This window comes from Anopheles arabiensis, chromosome X, assembly GCF_016920715.1.
Source record: "Anopheles arabiensis isolate DONGOLA chromosome X, AaraD3, whole genome shotgun sequence".
NCBI lineage: Eukaryota > Metazoa > Arthropoda > Insecta > Diptera > Culicidae > Anopheles > Anopheles arabiensis.
Window position 1 is genome coordinate 24416832 of NC_053519.1, and position 20832 is coordinate 24437663.

General features: G+C 44.5%; 3 protein-coding genes across 5 annotated transcripts in view; 1 reads left to right on the plus strand and 2 right to left on the minus strand.

Moving 5' to 3' along the window:
* Positions 1-20832, plus strand: part of LOC120905753 (breast carcinoma-amplified sequence 3 homolog) — a 165624-nt gene that overhangs the window by 84482 nt on the left and 60310 nt on the right. Inside the window, exons 7-8 of one of the 3 annotated variants that reach the window (XM_040316832.1) lie at positions 4689-4789; positions 4899-5202. The exons of the other annotated variants lie outside the window; for them this stretch is intronic. Of the exons in view, the coding sequence (XP_040172766.1) occupies positions 4689-4753 (65 nt within the window). The 3' untranslated portion in view covers positions 4754-4789; positions 4899-5202. Of the gene's footprint in view, positions 1-4688; positions 4790-4898; positions 5203-20832 lie in introns of those variants that run through there. 3 annotated transcript variants of the gene reach the window in all.
* On the minus strand, positions 1871-3712 carry LOC120905755. Its single transcript, XM_040316836.1, has 2 exons — positions 2831-3712; positions 1871-2760 (listed from the first exon to the last, which is right to left on the minus strand). Exons 1-2 carry the CDS (start codon positions 3686-3688, stop codon positions 2749-2751), a joined length of 870 nt encoding a protein of 289 aa, XP_040172770.1. The 5' UTR covers positions 3689-3712; the 3' UTR covers positions 1871-2748.
* LOC120905754 lies at positions 14243-16447 on the minus strand. The gene is made up of 2 exons (XM_040316835.1): positions 15203-16447; positions 14243-15132 (listed from the first exon to the last, which is right to left on the minus strand). Exons 1-2 carry the CDS (start codon positions 16427-16429, stop codon positions 15121-15123), a joined length of 1239 nt encoding a protein of 412 aa, XP_040172769.1. The 5' UTR covers positions 16430-16447; the 3' UTR covers positions 14243-15120.

A 20832-nucleotide genomic window follows, 5' to 3' on the forward strand; every position in this document is an offset into this window, starting at 1 on the left:
GCACGCACGCACACACACGCACGTACGCGCGCCCGCGAATATGAAAGCGCGCACCCACGAAAGCGCGCTCGCGAGCACGCACCCCTGAAGTCGCGCAAGCACACCACCCTCCCACTAGACCACCCCACCCCTCCACGCATGATCGATTACGGCTACCTTATCGGTAGAATGGTTGGTTCAGCTTTCTTGTAGCGCATCCTCATCCCTAGCGCCGGGCGGGGTGGGGGATCGCGACATGATAGAGTGAACGGCCACTTTCCCGCGCTGTGTGTGTGTGTGTGACGAGACCCAAAAACTCGAGACAGTTTTCGGCACATTTAAAAAAAATATTTTATTGCCACTATACATTGCTACATGATGCTTAGAAGGTCGTTGAAGCGTCAAACATGTTGAAATTAAACAATATTAGATTAGTGTTAGACGTTCTCCTACGCTTGTTTTAGATAGGCTTCTTCACCCTCAACTGGCAGGGGCATCGAATGGTCTCATCAGCAGCGGCACGAAATAAAATAAACCATCAATACACCGATAACACTTTGAATCCCAATCCAGCTTCTCCCACAGCGTCTCAAGGTCACACACAAATTAATAAATGCTAACACCCACCAATAACAATACACATATGAGTATCAACGCATACACCGCAACAGCCAATCAGCTGGCGGCGAAAGGCAGCAGAAGGCAGCAGGGCAGAGTGAGGAAGGAAGAAGCGGACGAAAAAATGAGCGCCAATATTTTTAAATTTTTCTGACCGTTTTTGCTCCGCCGCCATAAATAGTTCGTCCATTTCGCCAACAGATGGCGCAAAACTTGCTCGACCCAGCGCAGGAATCGCTGAAGTCCAGCGCGGGCCAAAATCTGCGCTGGCCAGCGCAGATTTTGATTCATTTTCTGCGCTGGAAACTGCTCGAATTTGCGCAGCGGGATGTAAATAACATCGTGTTTTCGAGCAGGTACTCGAATCTAATTCTAGCCCGCTGCGCAAAGCGACGGAAGAAATCATGCCGTTCGGAGAATTTTATCATGCCATCTTCAGACGGCCAATCGCTGTCAGCCGTCGTCCGTGCTTTTTCCCTCCATAGCGCTATCTCTTTCTCGCGTGTGGACAATGCTCATGAGCTGCTGTGGCGCTTAAAAAACCGTTTACACACATTGCGGCGATGAAGTTGCATTTTTACAAATCAAACCAAAAAAGCGCAATGAGTTTAATCGATGCAATGTAAAAATGATTACGGAATCGCTAGCGCACGATGGAGGGTTTGCTGTGCAACGCGCAGAACCCTAATTCGCTCTAACACGTTTCTTACACTAAGCTTTTGCTTTCGTCTGTTGTGTATTACACAGATATGCTAAGCATGGTTGTGAGTGTGCGTGTGTATGCAAAACTGTCGCCAAATGTAATTTCTTCCGGAATGTTATGACCCATCGGTCAAAGAACGGAAGGTGTTCATGAAAGGCGGAAAGACGAATTGAGGCCCCTGAGAAGGGGGGTACTGACACACAGCTGTTGGAAGATACCCTACCCGCAAATTTCCGTTAAATGCCTTCTAATCGCCTTGTAATCGCCGGCGAATTGAAGGCGATTAGCAGTGCATTTAGCAGTAATAAAATGCCTTTGAAATGCTTCCATGAAATATTTTGTTCTGAATTTGTCATGAACTTTCATGAAACATTTCATTTGAATTTCAAATACCCCGGTGCAAATAATCAGGCAGTGTAATCTGTCATTCTCAAGGTTCTGTAATGATTAGAATTAATTTGAATTAATTCAAATCAACCGATGAACTCCAACTGAACACAGTCCGAAGGCAGAAGAATAAAGGCAGAAGAAATAAACCGACACAGAAGAAGACTGAAGATGTTGCCGGTACGACGATCCGTAAACGAATGACGTTTATTGTTCATTGCCGCGCGCACGATGATCATGACAGCGGTCATGATCAAGTTTGACACACGAAGCACAGTGGCCGCATCGTGGTCATATGTCTAAGATATTACAGCTCGGCTATCCTGACCTAGGATTGACCTCAATTCTATTCTAATTAAAGCAATACGATGCTGTCTAGTAATACATCATGTTATATGTTATTAGATCATTTCCTAAGTTTGTCTACCTCTAAAACTCCGTCATAAGGCATCTGCGTGATCTGAAATCCATCAACATCTCTAATTACATAACGGTCGTGGGGAAGTACTTTATGAACTATATAAGGGCCGCGGAACTTGCAGACGAGTTTCTTATTTGCATTAGTGGAATCTGTGTATTTGATAGTTCATTATTTTTAGAAGTATTATTTATATAAGAATTTTCAAAAATAGACAAAATGGTTGAAGTCTCTTCGAGGGATAGAGAAGGGCCAGTATCAAGTTTAAATTCAGATTCAAATGTATCAATAGCACAGATTTCACTAAAGGCATTATCTAATATACCAGATTTGCTAACGTTCCTTTTTTGTTCCTCTATAGTTTTTGTAGGGATAATGCAAGTTCGTTTAAGCGGGATGTGATCTTTGAAATACATAAGGTGAACATTAAGTGCTGGAAGTAGATCCTTCCCTATGATTATTGGCCATGCCATAGATGTATGTGGCAGTATAACAAACATGTGATGGAGAATCGTCTCCCTGAATTGAATTCGGCAGTGTATTTGGCCACGAGTATAAAGATGCGAATTTCCTAAACCTTTGTAGTTGGAAGGAACTGGATCAGATAACAGGCATAAAGGTACGATCTTCTCATTAATAAAGCTTACTGGGCTACCTGTATCAAATAAGGAATATTCTTTGACTGTCATGATTATTTTCCTTGACTTAAGAAAAGAAGCACTCACCTCGTGCAATTCATTTAATGGCAGTGTTTCTGCATTATCGATATCAACGCGATTGGCCGCATCCGGATAAGCAGCAGCGCTGGTTTCAGCATTCGGACAGCTTTTATAGTTGTGTCCCAGCTGGAAGCAACGGAAACAAGCTCCTGGTGGGCGGCGTTGGCGTGTACAAGCACTCTGATGATGACCAAACTGAGAGCAATTGAAACAACGGACAGTTGTTGGTGTTGTTCCCCGATTAGTTGTAACCCGTTTGCGATCACTGGGAAAGGGCGTCTCGGATGATTTAGCAACATATCGTGGTCGAATCGCCTCGAACTTGTTCAAAAGTGGCTTCAAATCCTCCACTTTTTCGACCAGAAAACGCATTCCAGCGGTGTAGGACGGACTGCCAAGCCCTTCGAAGATGATGTTAATTAATTCAGGCTCAGGAACGGATGCGCGACTGGCGATTCGCTGCATATCTAATACGTAACGCAGGGCTGTCTCATGGGGCGAGAGACGACGGTTACGCAGCTGTCGGTAGACGCCTTCGGTCGTGGGTGTCACATAAAAGTTTACAACCAGCTCGTCTTTTAATTGTTGCAGCGTTGAAGCACGAGAGGCTTTAGCGACCATAGCAGCAGATCCTTTCAGTAAACGGTACACGTAGAAGAATTTATCAGAATCTTGGACGCGGCACAGAGAAAAGTGATGATCTAGCTCGTCAAGCCATTCAATGATGCACTTTGATGCATCGTCTCCAGTAAAAGGCTCAATAATTCCATCTAGCTTCAAATCGCTTGCCGAAAATTTTCCCGATTGATATTCAAGGGTTTGGACCCTTTGGCGAAGCTCTAAAAGTTCCAAGCGTCGTCGCATTTCGTTGAGTTCATTTTCGTTGTCGGCGTTGGCAGGAAGCGAAGAAGAATTCTCATTGTTAAGCGCGATGGGAGCACAAGCTACGGAAGCACTCAAAATGGTGGCAGAATCGGTATCGTTGTCGCCTTTCAAAATGGTGGATGCGCAATTTGCCGCGACGGTAGCTACGGCGGTGGTGGTGGTGGCGGCTATGGCGGTGCTCGACGGGGGGCATATCTCACCTCGTGAGGTTGTTGCGACTGCTTCCGCTGATGTTAGTTGTAGAACGTTTTCAGAAAACATATTCCGAATTTGTGGAATAGAAGCCGTAACGGGGACTTCTATGCCCTTACTTTCAAGAGCACACAACATCTCATCTTTTGTAGGCATCGCGATGGCGGATCGTGGCGTCACCTCGCACACACATACACACGCACACACTTTTCGCTATACTTTTTATCGTGAGGGTGCAAACAGCAAAACAGGTGTAGTCGATAGGACGTATCCCACTTCTGAGATGTAATGATTAGAATTAATTTGAATTAATTCAAATCAACCGATGAACTCCAACTGAACACAGTCCGAAGGCAGAAGAATAAAGGCAGAAGAAATAAACCGACACAGAAGAAGACTGAAGATGTTGCCGGTACGACGATCCGTAAACGAATGACGTTTATTGTTCATTGCCGCGCGCACGATGATCATGACAGCGGTCATGATCAAGTTTGACACACGAAGCACAGTGGCCGCATCGTGGTCATATGTCTAAGATATTACAGTTCGTTGAATTGTTAACGAAAGTTTGCAAAAACAAAACGAGCGAAAGAGAGGGAGATGCAGCTTTATCCATTGCTCTGTTTTTCATTATCTCTAGCCGGGTCTTTTTTCTACCGTGAGGAATTCTCCGAATGCAACGTGTTTCGAGATGTATTGTGTGTTGTTTCGCTGTTCATTATTCTCAGTTCTCGCCTGCGAATTTGTGTGGTCTTGACAAGTACATGCCATTGTTTAATGTGTTTAGATTTGCACATGGGTTGGTGCTGTTCAACAGATTCCATTTTATTTCATCGGACGAACGGCGGCTAAGAGAACTGAACCTAGGACTTTTCCTGATCTATGACCGTAAGTATTACATTGCTCTATTTGTGTCTTGCGATGGTTCAACGCAAAACCCGAAACAAGTAACCTACGTTGAAGTGATTAGGTGTTTCATTAATGTGTTTATTTTTAGGTGGTGCCACAGCAATGGCGTTTTGTGTCGTTGAAACCCATGGTCCAAAAGGCCATGGAGAGTTGAGTGCAGTTCCAAGTTCGTGGGTGCAGGGAACCAGTTCAGGAAAAACATACTTACTTTGGCCAAATCAAAACATACGCGACATTTCAACATTATTATGTGATGCTGAAAGTGTTCCTTCTAAAGAATGGTCCAGGCAGCAGTGTATTATGAAGCGAAATAACATTCAGAATTACGCTGATGCTACTAAAATAATGTCAGAAATGTCCGGAGATTCATCGAGCGATTATGAAGCGGCTGCCATTAAGCAAAAAATGTTCCATCTTATAAATATATGTTTTCCCAAAAAGCATTGGAAAACATAAATCAAACTATTGAAGATAGTGTGATAGAATCAAATGAATGAAAAGAATCAGAATATTTAGACATGCTTGGTGATGTTACACACACCAAGAAGGAATAGAAGAAAATTGTCAACGTTGCAAAACGTTTAGAGAAGAGGAAAAATGGGCTCTACAGCAGTTGTTGGAAGGCCAACAGAAAATGTTTAAAAGATTAGGAGTTATTGAACGCCAGCTGGATGTAATTTTGAATAGTCATAAAAAGCACCAAACTACTACAGCGAACAGAGCATTCCAAACAATAAGCAATGAAGAAGACTGAGACTGCTTCAACATTAAGCTAGTTAATGAAGAATATTTTGAGGAAGTCGTAACAAATTTGATTTCATTGGTCAGTGACATCGACCCTGAAAGTAGAATGTTGAGTACACTCGACTTAATTTTTGATAAAGAATTCTTAACTACATGCAGCTGGACTGGAGTAGGCAAGAGTTGTTCCAAAATTCCAATAATAGCTTACAAAAATGTTCAAAAACTTTTTCAAAGAGTAGGAAGCACACATAACGTAGTAGTTTCAGATGAGAGTGTGGCTCAGTTTTTTATGAAAAAATTGGAACATGCTAAACAAAGATTCCTTAATATTCAGGGTATAAGAAAACCAACCTCGCATAAAAAGACAAAAAAATACTTTATAGATGAAAATGATAACATTTGTTAAACACTTGATTACATTGTAGCCATCTAATTGAATTCGGAATTGATTGAAATAAAAAGTGTGTTGAATAGTAAAAAATCACATAGAATTTATTAATATCTACTAATGACATTGTAAATATGTGTAGATTAATATTATTTCTTAAGGGTATGGATTAAAGGGATGAATAAAAAAGGTTGATTATTTCCCAGTTTTATGCTTACTAATTTACATTTGATGCTATCAAGGTCAAATTTCACAGCATCAGATATTCTATCATTCATTGAGGCTTGATAAATATGTAGCACTCTTGATGGAAAGGGTGATTCGAAATGATCAACTTGTTTTGTAAAGTTTCTTCCAAATACATGGATACCGTGTTGATCCTGAATTGCGTTACAAAATTGAACGATGCAATTAGCTTTAGTTAAGAAAAACGAATTTACCTCATCATTCCGAAGAATAAAATTATCCATACGGAGAACCACATTTCCATTTGGTTTAACTTCTAGCATAGGTTTGCTTGCGTTACATGTTCTAGCACGAGTGTTAATGTGAAAGCTTTCCAATTCTGAGAGCCTTTTAATAACCTGTATTAGCTCATTGTTTCCTGATCCAAGCATATTTTTTATAATTTGTAGTTCGTTTTCAAATGAATAACCCGACAAAGAGGGCAACGGTCCTAAAAAAAAACGTCATCATAAACGGGTTGCAAATTATGTACATTCCCGCTGCGCAAAGCGACGGAAGAAATCAAGGCGTTCGGAGAATTTTATCATGCCATTTTTTCCCTCCAACGACAAATTTGTCAAGCAGCTCGTCGAGTTACCCGTCCCTGGCTCCGCCTCGTACCCCTCGCCAAGGGCCGCTGTCGAAGGTTTGAATGTGTTGGTGCGTCAGACGGCCAATCGCTGTCAGCCGTCGTCCGTGCTTTTTCCCTCCATAGCGCTATCTCTTTCTCGCGTGTGGTCAATGCTCGCGAGCTGTTGTGGCGCCAAAAATGCCGTTAACAAACATTGCGGCGATGAAGTTGCATTTTCACAAATCAAACCAAAAAAAGCGCAATGAGTTCAAACACTGCAATATAAAAATGACTAAGCAATCGCTAGCTAACGCTGGAGGGTTTGCTGTGCAACGCGCTGAGCCCTAATTCGCATTGACACGTTCAGCCCGGCGCTGATTTTCATCAACTTTCCGTTCCGCCAGCATCAAGAACGCAAGTGGATTGTGAAACCAGCATCCTGGAAAGTTTACTGGTAGTCCCTGGTACATGTCATCGTGCTGAACGTGTTAAGCATTAAGCATAACTTTGTTACCCTAAGCTTTTGCTTTCGTATGCTGTAGATTACATAGATATCCTGAGCCATCTGCGCGTGGGTGTGAGCGTGCGTGTGTGTGCAACACTTTCGCCAAATGTGTTTTCTTCCGGAATGTTATGATCCATCGGTCAAAGAAAGGAAGGTGTTCATGAAAGGCGGAAAGACGAATTGAGGCCCTTGTCGATGGTAACTGATGACCGGGAGCAGGGGGTACTAGCACACAGCTGTTGGAAGATTGAACGGTATACTTAAATTGCCGGCAGATGGGGGGGGAGGGGGGGGTGGCCATGGGACCCCTACGATCATCGGTCACAGGCCCTAAAATTGTAGTAGCCATGGGGGAAGGGGAGGTGCAAATGGTTCTCCAGCCATGGTGCCCCAACGACCATCTTTCCGGCGGCCCTTATCGCTAATACTCTGTCCAATTGTAGACATACGGCATACTACAGACTAGAGATCATCGGCGACCGCCTAGTCCGCCTACCGTTAGGTCCGCCGCTGGTTCATGACGGTGTTATTTTTTATCGTGGAGGTGCATCCTTCCCCCTGCCTGCTGCGTTTGCACCGGGCAGGAGACAGTGTGGCAGTATGCAAGTTGCACACTGGATAGGAGCGGGCCCGCGGCACCGCCATCATTCCGCACATCTGCATGCCCGTCGTGGGTTCTAATCGCGTATGAACCGTCCGCCGTAGCAAGGGCTGACTATCCGGCTACGTGGTACTCAATCCTGAAAAGACCGGCATGATCGCGTAGGCCAGGGGCCTCCAAACTTTTCATCTCTTGGGCCGCATTGCTTCAAAAATAACTATATTGAGGGCCATTTGACGCTACCTTTAAATGATGAGTGAACGTTTAAATCTCGTTTTTATAACAAAATACTAACTGTATTAGTACAGTTTCGTGTTACTAAAGCTTGATTTTTGTCTAAGAAAAGTAAAAAATACATTTTTATTTGAATAAGTCATAATAACGTAATATTTATATTAACTCTGGCAAAGTCATCGTGGGCAGCATTATAAGCTCTTGAGGGCCGCATGCGGCCCGCGGACCGTAGTTTGGAGACCCCTGGCGTAGGCCATTACGCCAATAATAAGAATAATAATAAGAAGAAGAACTTAGCATAGCAGTCCACACTCGGGGAAGGTTTTTGTTTTGACTTTGGTGCTGCCGGGTCTACCGCTGTGGCGCGACAAATGCACGGAATGCACTCGACCAAAACATGAACCTACCGATCCGAACCCATTCCAAGGCATTGCCGGTCAATCGGCGTCATGATAACTACTCCAAACCAACAAGCCACCAGATTCTGGACGGATAGGTGCAGCACCATACGCACACCGTAATAAACCAATCCAGAATCCTCTTTTGTATGGATTCAATTCAAAATGTTGTTTCCACTGCGGCCGCTAGCTGAATTGGAAAGAAATGTGCAACAAATCACACGCACGTTTGCTTTGATCATGTGTCTTTTAATACCCCCAACAGCAGAGCCGATCGCAAAGATGCCAATGCCAATTGTTGTGTTGTCTCTCAGGTAGCGAGATCGAAAATGCATGGACTTTGTAGCCGCAGCGGATGAAAATGTACCCATCAGAATCAAATAGTTTTGGGGTTTCCAAACGCACGCACACACACATACACACAAACACGCGCGCGCAAACTCACACACAAACACGCACGCGCAAACTCACACACACACATGCGCGCGCGCACATGCATGAACGCGCGCACGCCAGCAAGCACGCACGCACACACACACGCACGTACGCGCGCCCGCGAATATGAAAGCGCGCACCCACGAAAGCGCGCTCGCGAGCACGCACCCCTGAAGTCGCGCAAGCACGCACTCACCCCCCCCCTCCCACTAGACCACCCCACCCCTCCACGCATGATCGATTACGGCTACCTTATCGGTAGAATGGTTGGTTCAGCTTTCTTGTAGCGCATCCTCATCCCTAGCGCCGGGCGGGGTGGGGGATCGCGACATGATAGAGTGAACGGCCACTTTCCCCGCGCTGTGTGTGTGTGTGTGTGACGAGACCCAAAAACTCGAGACAGTTTTCGGCACATTTAAAAAAAAATATTTTATTGCCACTATACATTGCTACATGATGCTTAGAAGGTCGTTGAAGCGTCAAACATGTTGAAATTAAACAATATTAGATTAGTGTTAGACGTTCTCCTACGCTTGTTTTAGATAGGCTTCTTCACCCTCAACTGGCAGGGGCATCGAATGGTCTCATCAGCAGCGGCACGAAATAAAATAAACCATCAATACACCGATAACACTTTGAATCCCAATCCAGCTTCTCCCACAGCGTCTCAAGGTCACACACAAATTAATAAATGCTAACACCCACCAATAACAATACACAACCGCAATGCACATATGAGTATCAACGCATACACCGCAACAGCCAATCAGCTGGCGGCGAAAGGCACGGGCAGAAGCGCAAGTAAGGCAGGGCAGAGTGAGGGAGGGAGAAGAAGCGGACGAAAAAATGAGCGCCAATATTTTTAAATTTTTCTGACCGTTTTTTTGCTCCGCCGCCATAAATAGTTCGTCCATTTCGCCAACAGATGGCGCAAAACTTGCTCGACCCAGCGCAGGAATCGCTGAAGTCCAGCGCGGGGAACCCCGCTGTGCAAATCGACGGAAGGCGTTATGGCGTTCTGAGAATTTTATCATGCCATTTTTTTCCCTCCAACGACAAATTTGTCAAGCAGCTCGTCGAGTTACCCGTCCCTGGCTCCGCCTCGTACCCCTCGCCAAGGGCCGCTGTCGAAGGTTTGAATGTGTTGGTGCGTCAGACGGCCAATCGCTGTCAGCCGTCGTCCGTGCTTTTTCCCTCCATAGCGCTATCTCTTTCTCGCGTGTGGTCAATGCTCGCGAGCTGTTGTGGCGCCAAAAATGCCGTTAACAAACATTGCGGCGATGAAGTTGCATTTTCACAAATCAAACCAAAAAAGCGCAATGAGTTCAAACACTGCAATATAAAAATGACTAAGCAATCGCTAGCTAACGCTGGAGGGTTTGCTGTGCAACGCGCTGAGCCCTAATTCGCATTGACACGTTCAGCCCGGCGCTGATTTTCATCAACTTTCCGTTCCGCCAGCATCAAGAACGCAAGTTGATTGTGAAACCAGCATCCTGGAAAGTTTACTGGTAGTCCCTGGTACATGTCATCGTGCTGAACGTGTTAAGCATTAAGCATAACTTTGTTACCCTAAGCTTTTGCTTTCGTATGCTGTAGATTACATAGATATCCTGAGCCATCTGCGCGTGGGTGTGAGCGTGCGTGTGTGTGCAACACTTTCGCCAAATGTGTTTTCTTCCGGAATGTTATGATCCATCGGTCAAAGAAAGGAAGGTGTTCATGAAAGGCGGAAAGACGAATTGAGGCCCTTGTCGATGGTAACTGATGACCGGGAGCAGGGGGTACTAGCACACAGCTGTTGGAAGATTGAACGGTATACTTAAATTGCCGGCAGATGGGGGGGGAGGGGGGGGTGGCCATGGGACCCCTACGATCATCGGTCACAGGCCCTAAAATTGTAGTAGCCATGGGGGAAGGGGGAGGTGCAAATGGTTCTCCAGCCATGGTGCCCCAACGACCATCTTTCCGGCGGCCCTTATCGCTAATACTCTGTCCAATTGTAGACATACGGCATACTACAGACTAGAGATCATCGGCGACCGCCTAGTCCGCCTACCGTTAGGTCCGCCGCTGGTTCATGACGGTGTTATTTTTTATCGTGGAGGTGCATCCTTCCCCCTGCCTGCTGCGTTTGCACCGGGCAGGAGACAGTGTGGCAGTATGCAAGTTGCACACTGGATAGGAGCGGGCCCGCGGCACCGCCATCATTCCGCACATCTGCATGCCCGTCGTGGGTTCTAATCGCGTATGAACCGTCCGCCGTAGCAAGGGCTGACTATCCGGCTACGTGGTACTCAATCCTGAAAAGACCGGCATGATCGCGTAGGCCAGGGGCCTCCAAACTTTTCATCTCTTGGGCCGCATTGCTTCAAAAATAACTATATTGAGGGCCATTTGACGCTACCTTTAAATGATGAGTGAACGTTTAAATCTCGTTTTTATAACAAAATACTAACTGTATTAGTACAGTTTCGTGTTACTAAAGCTTGATTTTTGTCTAAGAAAAGTAAAAAATACATTTTTATTTGAATAAGTCATAATAACGTAATATTTATATTAACTCTGGCAAAGTCATCGTGGGCAGCATTATAAGCTCTTGAGGGCCGCATGCGGCCCGCGGACCGTAGTTTGGAGACCCCTGGCGTAGGCCATTACGCCAATAATAAGAATAATAATAAGAAGAAGAACTTAGCATAGCAGTCCACACTCGGGGAAGGTTTTTGTTTTGACTTTGGTGCTGCCGGGTCTACCGCTGTGGCGCGACAAATGCACGGAATGCACTCGACCAAAACATGAACCTACCGATCCGAACCCATTCCAAGGCATTGCCGGTCAATCGGCGTCATGATAACTACTCCAAACCAACAAGCCACCAGATTCTGGACGGACAGGTGCAGCACCATACGCACACCGTAATAAACCAATCCAGAATCCTCTTTTGTATGGATTCAATTCAAAATGTTGTTTCCACTGCGGCCGCTAGCTGAATTGGAAAGAAATGTGCAACAAATCACACGCACGTTTGCTTTGATCATGTGTCTTTTTAATACCCCCAACAGCAGAGCCGATCGCAAAGATGCCAATGCCAATTGTTGTGTTGTCTCTCAGGTAGCGAGATCGAAAATGCATGGACTTTGTAGCCGCAGCGGATGAAAATGTACCCATCAGAATCAAATAGTTTTGGGGTTTCCAAACGCACGCACACACACATACACACAAACACGCGCGCGCAAACTCACACACAAACACGCACGCGCAAACTCACACACACACACACACACACATGCGCGCGCGCGCGCACACATGCATGAACGCGCGCACGCCAGCAAGCACGCACGCACACACACACGCACGTACGCGCGCCCGCGAATATGAAAGCGCGCACCCACGAAAGCGCGCTCGCGAGCACGCACCCCTGAAGTCGCGCAAGCACGCACTCACCCCCCCCCCCTCCCACTAGACCACCCCACCCCCTCCACGCATGATCGATTACGGCTACCTTATCGGTAGAATGGTTGGTTCAGCTTTCTTGTAGCGCATCCTCATCCCTAGCGCCGGGCGGGGTGGGGGATCGCGACATGATAGAGTGAACGGCCACTTTCCCCGCGCTGTGTGTGTGTGTGTGACGAGACCCAAAAACTCGAGACAGTTTTCGGCACATTTAAAAAAAAATATTTTATTGCCACTATACATTGCTACATGATGCTTAGAAGGTCGTTGAAGCGTCAAACATGTTGAAATTAAACAATATTAGATTAGTGTTAGACGTTCTCCTACGCTTGTTTTAGATAGGCTTCTTCACCCTCAACTGGCAGGGGCATCGAATGGTCTCATCAGCAGCGGCACGAAATAAAATAAACCATCAATACACCGATAACACTTTGAATCCCAATCCAGCTTCTCCCACAGCGTCTCAAGGTCACACACAAATTAATAAATGCTAACACCCACCAATAACAATACACAACCGCAATGCACATATGAGTATCAACGCATACACCGCAACAGCCAATCAGCTGGCGGCGAAAGGCACGGGCAGAAGCGCAAGTAAGGCAGGGCAGAGTGAGGGAGGGAGAAGAAGCGGACGAAAAAATGAGCGCCAATATTTTTAAATTTTTCTGACCGTTTTTTTGCTCCGCCGCCATAAATAGTTCGTCCATTTCGCCAACAGATGGCGCAAAACTTGCTCGACCCAGCGCAGGAATCGCTGAAGTCCAGCGCGGGGAACGGGCCAAAATCTGCGCTGGCCAGCGCAGATTTTGATGCATTTTCTGCGCTGGAAACTGCTCGAATTTGCGCAGCGGGACGGGCCAAAATCTGCGCTGGCTAGCGCAGATTTTGATTCATTTTCTGCGCTGGAAACTGCTCGAATTTGCGCAGCGGGATGTAAATAACATCGTGTTTTCGAGCAGGTACTCGAATCTAATTCTAGCCCGCTGCGCAAAGCGACGGAAGAAATCATGCCGTTCGGAGAATTTTATCATGCCATCTTCAGACGGCCAATCGCTGTCAGCCGTCGTCCGTGCTTTTTCCCTCCATAGCGCTATCTCTTTCTCGCGTGTGGACAATGCTCATGAGCTGCTGTGGCGCTTAAAAAACCGTTTACACACATTGCGGCGATGAAGTTGCATTTTTACAAATCAAACCAAAAAAGCGCAATGAGTTTAATCGATGCAATGTAAAAATGATTACGGAATCGCTAGCGCACGATGGAGGGTTTGCTGTGCAACGCGCAGAACCCTAATTCGCTCTAACACGTTTCTTACACTAAGCTTTTGCTTTCGTCTGTTGTGTATTACACAGATATGCTAAGCATGGTTGTGAGTGTGCGTGTGTATGCAAAACTGTCGCCAAATGTAATTTCTTCCGGAATGTTATGACCCATCGGTCAAAGAACGGAAGGTGTTCATGAAAGGCGGAAAGACGAATTGAGGCCCCTGAGAAGGGGGTACTGACACACAGCTGTTGGAAGATACCCTACCCGCAAATTTCCGTTAAATGCCTTCTAATCGCCTTGTAATCGCCGGCGAATTGAAGGCGATTAGCAGTGCATTTAGCAGTAATAAAATGCCTTTGAAATGCTTCCATGAAATATTTTGTTCTGAATTTGTCATGAACTTTCATGAAACATTTCATTTGAATTTCAAATACCCCGGTGCAAATAATCAGGCAGTGTAATCTGTCATTCTCAAGGTTCTGTAATGATTAGAATTAATTTGAATTAATTCAAATCAACCGATGAACTCCAACTGAACACAGTCCGAAGGCAGAAGAATAAAGGCAGAAGAAATAAACCGACACAGAAGAAGACTGAAGATGTTGCCGGTACGACGATCCGTAAACGAATGACGTTTATTGTTCATTGCCGCGCGCACGATGATCATGACAGCGGTCATGATCAAGTTTGACACACGAAGCACAGTGGCCGCATCGTGGTCATATGTCTAAGATATTACAGCTCGGCTATCCTGACCTAGGATTGACCTCAATTCTATTCTAATTAAAGCAATACGATGCTGTCTAGTAATACATCATGTTATATGTTATTAGATCATTTCCTAAGTTTGTCTACCTCTAAAACTCCGTCATAAGGCATCTGCGTGATCTGAAATCCATCAACATCTCTAATTACATAACGGTCGTGGGGAAGTACTTTATGAACTATATAAGGGCCGCGGAACTTGCAGACGAGTTTCTTATTTGCATTAGTGGAATCTGTGTATTTGATAGTTCATTATTTTTAGAAGTATTATTTATATAAGAATTTTCAAAAATAGACAAAATGGTTGAAGTCTCTTCGAGGGATAGAGAAGGGCCAGTATCAAGTTTAAATTCAGATTCAAATGTATCAATAGCACAGATTTCACTAAAGGCATTATCTAATATACCAGATTTGCTAACGTTCCTTTTTTGTTCCTCTATAGTTTTTGTAGGGATAATGCAAGTTCGTTTAAGCGGGATGTGATCTTTGAAATACATAAGGTGAACATTAAGTGCTGGAAGTAGATCCTTCCCTATGATTATTGGCCATGCCATAGATGTATGTGGCAGTATAACAAACATGTGATGGAGAATCGTCTCCCTGAATTGAATTCGGCAGTGTATTTGGCCACGAGTATAAAGATGCGAATTTCCTAAACCTTTGTAGTTGGAAGGAACTGGATCAGATAACAGGCATAAAGGTACGATCTTCTCATTAATAAAGCTTACTGGGCTACCTGTATCAAATAAGGAATATTCTTTGACTGTCATGATTATTTTCCTTGACTTAAGAAAAGAAGCACTCACCTCGTGCAATTCATTTAATGGCAGTGTTTCTGCATTATCGATATCAACGCGATTGGCCGCATCCGGATAAGCAGCAGCGCTGGTTTCAGCATTCGGACAGCTTTTATAGTTGTGTCCCAGCTGGAAGCAACGGAAACAAGCTCCTGGTGGGCGGCGTTGGCGTGTACAAGCACTCTGATGATGACCAAACTGAGAGCAATTGAAACAACGGACAGTTGTTGGTGTTGTTCCCCGATTAGTTGTAACCCGTTTGCGATCACTGGGAAAGGGCGTCTCGGATGATTTAGCAACATATCGTGGTCGAATCGCCTCGAACTTGTTCAAAAGTGGCTTCAAATCCTCCACTTTTTCGACCAGAAAACGCATTCCAGCGGTGTAGGACGGACTGCCAAGCCCTTCGAAGATGATGTTAATTAATTCAGGCTCAGGAACGGATGCGCGACTGGCGATTCGCTGCATATCTAATACGTAACGCAGGGCTGTCTCATGGGGCGAGAGACGACGGTTACGCAGCTGTCGGTAGACGCCTTCGGTCGTGGGTGTCACATAAAAGTTTACAACCAGCTCGTCTTTTAATTGTTGCAGCGTTGAAGCACGAGAGGCTTTAGCGACCATAGCAGCAGATCCTTTCAGTAAACGGTACACGTAGAAGAATTTATCAGAATCTTGGACGCGGCACAGAGAAAAGTGATGATCTAGCTCGTCAAGCCATTCAATGATGCACTTTGATGCATCGTCTCCAGTAAAAGGCTCAATAATTCCATCTAGCTTCAAATCGCTTGCCGAAAATTTTCCCGATTGATATTCAAGGGTTTGGACCCTTTGGCGAAGCTCTAAAAGTTCCAAGCGTCGTCGCATTTCGTTGAGTTCATTTTCGTTGTCGGCGTTAGCAGGAAGCGAAGAAGAATTCTCATTGTTAAGCGCGATGGGAGCACAAGCTACGGAAGCACTCAAAATGGTGGCAGAATCGGTATCGTTGTCGCCTTTCAAAATGGTGGATGCGCAATTTGCCGCGACGGTAGCTACGGCGGTGGTGGTGGTGGCGGCTATGGCGGTGCTCGACGGGGGGCATATCTCACCTCGTGAGGTTGTTGCGACTGCTTCCGCTGATGTTAGTTGTAGAACGTTTTCAGAAAACATATTCCGAATTTGTGGAATAGAAGCCGTAACGGGGACTTCTATGCCCTTACTTTCAAGAGCACACAACATCTCATCTTTTGTAGGCATCGCGATGGCGGATCGTGGCGTCACCTCGCACACACATACACACGCACACACTTTTCGCTATACTTTTTATCGTGAGGGTGCAAACAGCAAAACAGGTGTAGTCGATAGGACGTATCCCACTTCTGAGATGTAATGATTAGAATTAATTTGAATTAATTCAAATCAACCGATGAACTCCAACTGAACACAGTCCGAAGGCAGAAGAATAAAGGCAGAAGAAATAAACCGACACAGAAGAAGACTGAAGATGTTGCCGGTACGACGATCCGTAAACGAATGACGTTTATTGTTCATTGCCGCGCGCACGATGATCATGACAGCGGTCATGATCAAGTTTGACACACGAAGCACAGTGGCCGCATCGTGGTCATATGTCTAAGATATTACAGTTCGTTGAATTGTTAACGAAAGTTTGCAAAAACAAAACGAGCGAAAGAGGGGGAGATGCAGCTTTATCCATTGCTCTGTTTTTTCATTATCTCTAGCCGGGTCTTTTTTCTACCGTGAGGAATTCTCCGAATGCAACGTGTTTCGAGATGTATTGTGTGTTGTTTCGCTGTTCATTATTCTCAGTTCTCGCCTGCGAATTTGTGTGGTCTTGACAAGTACATGCCATTGTTTAATGTGTTTAGATTTGCACATGGGTTGGTGCTGTTCAACAGATTCCATTTTATTTCATCGGACGAACGGCGGCTAAGAGAACTGAACCTAGGACTTTTCCTGATCTATGACCGTAAGTATTACATTGCTCTATTTGTGTCTTGCGATGGTTCAACGCAAAACCCGAAACAAGTAACCTACGTTGAAGTGATTAGGTGTTTCATTAATGTGTTTATTTTTAGGTGGTGCCACAGCAATGGCGTTTTGTGTCGTTGAAACCCATGGTCCAAAAGGCCATGGAGAGTTGAGTGCAGTTCCAAGTTCGTGGGTGCAGGGAACCAGTTCAGGAAAAACATACTTACTTTGGCCAAATCAAAACATACGCGACATTTCAACATTATTATGTGATGCTGAAAGTGTTCCTTCTAAAGAATGGTCCAGGCAGCAGTGTATTATGAAGCGAAATAACATTCAGAATTACGCTGATGCTACTAAAATAATGTCAGAAATGTCCGGAGATTCATCGAGCGATTATGAAGCGGCTGCCATTAAGCAAAAAAATGTTCCATCTTATAAAGATATGTTTTCCCAAAAAGCATTGGAAAACATAAATCAAACTATTGAAGATAGTGTGATAGAATCAAATGAATGAAAAGAATCAGAATATTTAGACATGCTTGGTGATGTTACACACACCAAGAAGGAATAGAAGAAAATTGTCAACGTTGCAAAACGTTTAGAGAAGAGGAAAAATGGGCTCTACAGCAGTTGTTGGAAGGCCAACAGAAAATGTTTAAAAGATTAGGAGTTATTGAACGCCAGCTGGATGTAATTTTGAATAGTCATAAAAAGCACCAAACTACTACAGCGAACAGAGCATTCCAAACAATAAGCAATGAAGAAGACTGAGACTGCTTCAACATTAAGCTAGTTAATGAAGAATATTTTGAGGAAGTCGTAACAAATTTGATTTCATTGGTCAGTGACATCGACCCTGAAAGTAGAATGTTGAGTACACTCGACTTAATTTTTGATAAAGAATTCTTAACTACATGCAGCTGGACTGGAGTAGGCAAGAGTTGTTCCAAAATTCCAATAATAGCTTACAAAAATGTTCAAAAACTTTTTCAAAGAGTAGGAAGCACACAGAACGTAGTAGTTTCAGATGAGAGTGTGGCTCAGTTTTTTATGAAAAAATTGGAACATGCTAAACAAAGATTCCTTAATATTCAGGGTATAAGAAAACCAACCTCGCATAAAAAGACAAAAAAATACTTTATAGATGAAAATGATAACATTTGTTAAACACTTGATTACATTGTAGCCATCTAATTGAATTCGGAATTGATTGAAATAAAAAGTGTGTTGAATAGTAAAAAATCACATAGAATTTATTAATATCTACTAATGACATTGTAAATATGTGTAGATTAATATTATTTCTTAAGGGTATGGATTAAAGGGATGAATAAAAAGGTTGATTATTTCCCAGTTTTATGCTTACTAATTTACATTTGATGCTATCAAGGTCAAATTTCACAGCATCAGATATTCTATCATTCATTGAGGCTTGATAAATATGTAGCACTCTTGATGGAAAGGGTGATTCGAAATGATCAACTTGTTTTGTAAAGTTTCTTCCAAATACATGGATACCGTGTTGATCCTGAATTGCGTTACAAAATTGAACGATGCAATTAGCTTTAGTTAAGAAAAACGAATTTACCTCATCATTCCGAAGAATAAAATTATCCATACGGAGAACCACATTTCCATTTGGTTTAACTTCTAGCATAGGTTTGCTTGCGTTACATGTTCTAGCACGAGTGTTAATGTGAAAGCTTTCCAATTCTGAGAGCCTTTTAATAACCTGTATTAGCTCATTGTTTCCTGATCCAAGCATATTTTTTATAATTTGTAGTTCGTTTTCAAATGAATAACCCGACAAAGAGGGCAACGGTCCTAAAAAATAAACATCATCATAAACGTGTTGTAAATTATGTACATTCCCGCTGCGCAAAGCGACGGAAGAAATCAAGGCGTTCGGAGAATTTTATCATGCCATCTTTTTCCCTCCAACGACAAATTTGTCAAGCAGCTCGTCGAGTTACCCGTCCCTGGCTCCGCCTCGTACCCCTCGCCAAGGGCCGCTGTCGAAGGTTTGAATGTGTTGGTGCGTCAGACGGCCAATCGCTGTCAGCCGTCGTCCGTGCTTTTTCCCTCCATAGCGCTATCTCTTTCTCGCGTGTGGTCAATGCTCGCGAGCTGTTGTGGCGCCAAAAATGCCGTTAACAAACATTGCGGCGATGAAGTTGCATTTTCACAAATCAAACCAAAAAAGCGCAATGAGTTCAAACACTGCAATATAAAAATGACTAAGCAATCGCTAGCTAACGCTGGAGGGTTTGCTGTGCAACGCGCTGAGCCCTAATTCGCATTGACACGTTCAGCCCGGCGCTGATTTTCATCAACTTTCCGTTCCGCCAGCATCAAGAACGCAAGTTGATTGTGAAACCAGCATCCTGGAAAGTTTACTGGTAGTCCCTGGTACATGTCATCGTGCTGAACGTGTTAAGCATTAAGCATAACTTTGTTACCCTAAGCTTTTGCTTTCGTATGCTGTAGATTACATAGATATCCTGAGCCATCTGCGCGTAGGTGTGAGCGTGCGTGTGTGTGCAACACTTTCGCCAAATGTGTTTTCTTCCGGAATGTTATGATCCATCGGTCAAAGAAAGGAAGGTGTTCATGAAAGGCGGAAAGACGAATTGAGGCCCTTGTCGATGGTAACTGATGACCGGGAGCAGGGGGTACTAGCACACAGCTGTTGGAAGATTGAACGGTATACTTAAATTGCCGGCAGATGGGGGGGAGGGGGGTGGCCATGGGACCCCTACGATCATCGGTCACAGGCCCTAAAATTGTAGTAGCCATGGGGGAAGGGGAGGTGCAAATGGTTCTCCAGCCATGGTGCCCCAACGACCATCTTTCCGGCGGCCCTTATCGCTAATACTCTGTCCAATTGTAGACATACGGCATACTACAGACTAGAGATCATCGGCGACCGCCTAGTCCGCCTACCGTTAGGTCCGCCGCTGGTTCATGACGGTGTTATTTTTTATCGTGGAGGTGCATCCTTCCCCCTGCCTGCAGCGTATGCATCGAGCAGGAGACAGTGTGGCAGTTTGCAAGTTGCACACTGGATAGGAGCGGGCCCGCGGCACCGCCATCATTCCGCACATCTGCATGCCCGTCGTGGGTTCTAATCGCGTATGAACCGGCCGTCGTAGCAAGGGATTAGCCACCGGCTCCGGCTACGTGTACGTCAAGTCCTGACAAGGCCGGCATGATCGCGTTGGCTATTACGCCAATAATAATAATAATAATAATAATAATAACAAGAACTTAGCATAGCAGTCCACACCCGGGTAAGAGTTTGTCTTGACTTTGTTGCTGCCGGGCTACCGCTGTGGCGCGACAAATGCACAGAATACACTTTATTTATTTATTTATTTATTTATTTATTTATTTATTTAAATCAAAGTTATCGGGCAGTATGCCTAAATAACTTAATGCTTACAGAGTACAAGTTTAAATTATGGCCCTAGAACTAACTTGAATATGCTGACGCAGCTGACTAACGGATTGATTGAAATCTGCTGATAACCCTAACCTATTATACACATCAATCATTTTGAGCAGTGGATCATTGGCACCAAAACCAGTCGATCTAAAAGGGCTTCTTAGTAGCTCTCTACTTCTAAGACCTCTAGAGGGAGTAGAAAAGCAAATAAAATTTAAAT

Coding starts and splice junctions, on each gene's coding strand:
- LOC120905754 (XM_040316835.1), bottom strand. CDS start 16,429: ATGCCTACAAAAGATGAGATGTTGTGTGCTCTTGAAAGTAAGGGCATA.
- LOC120905755 (XM_040316836.1), bottom strand. CDS start 3,688: ATGCGACGACGCTTGGAACTTTTAGAGCTTCGCCAAAGGGTCCAAACC.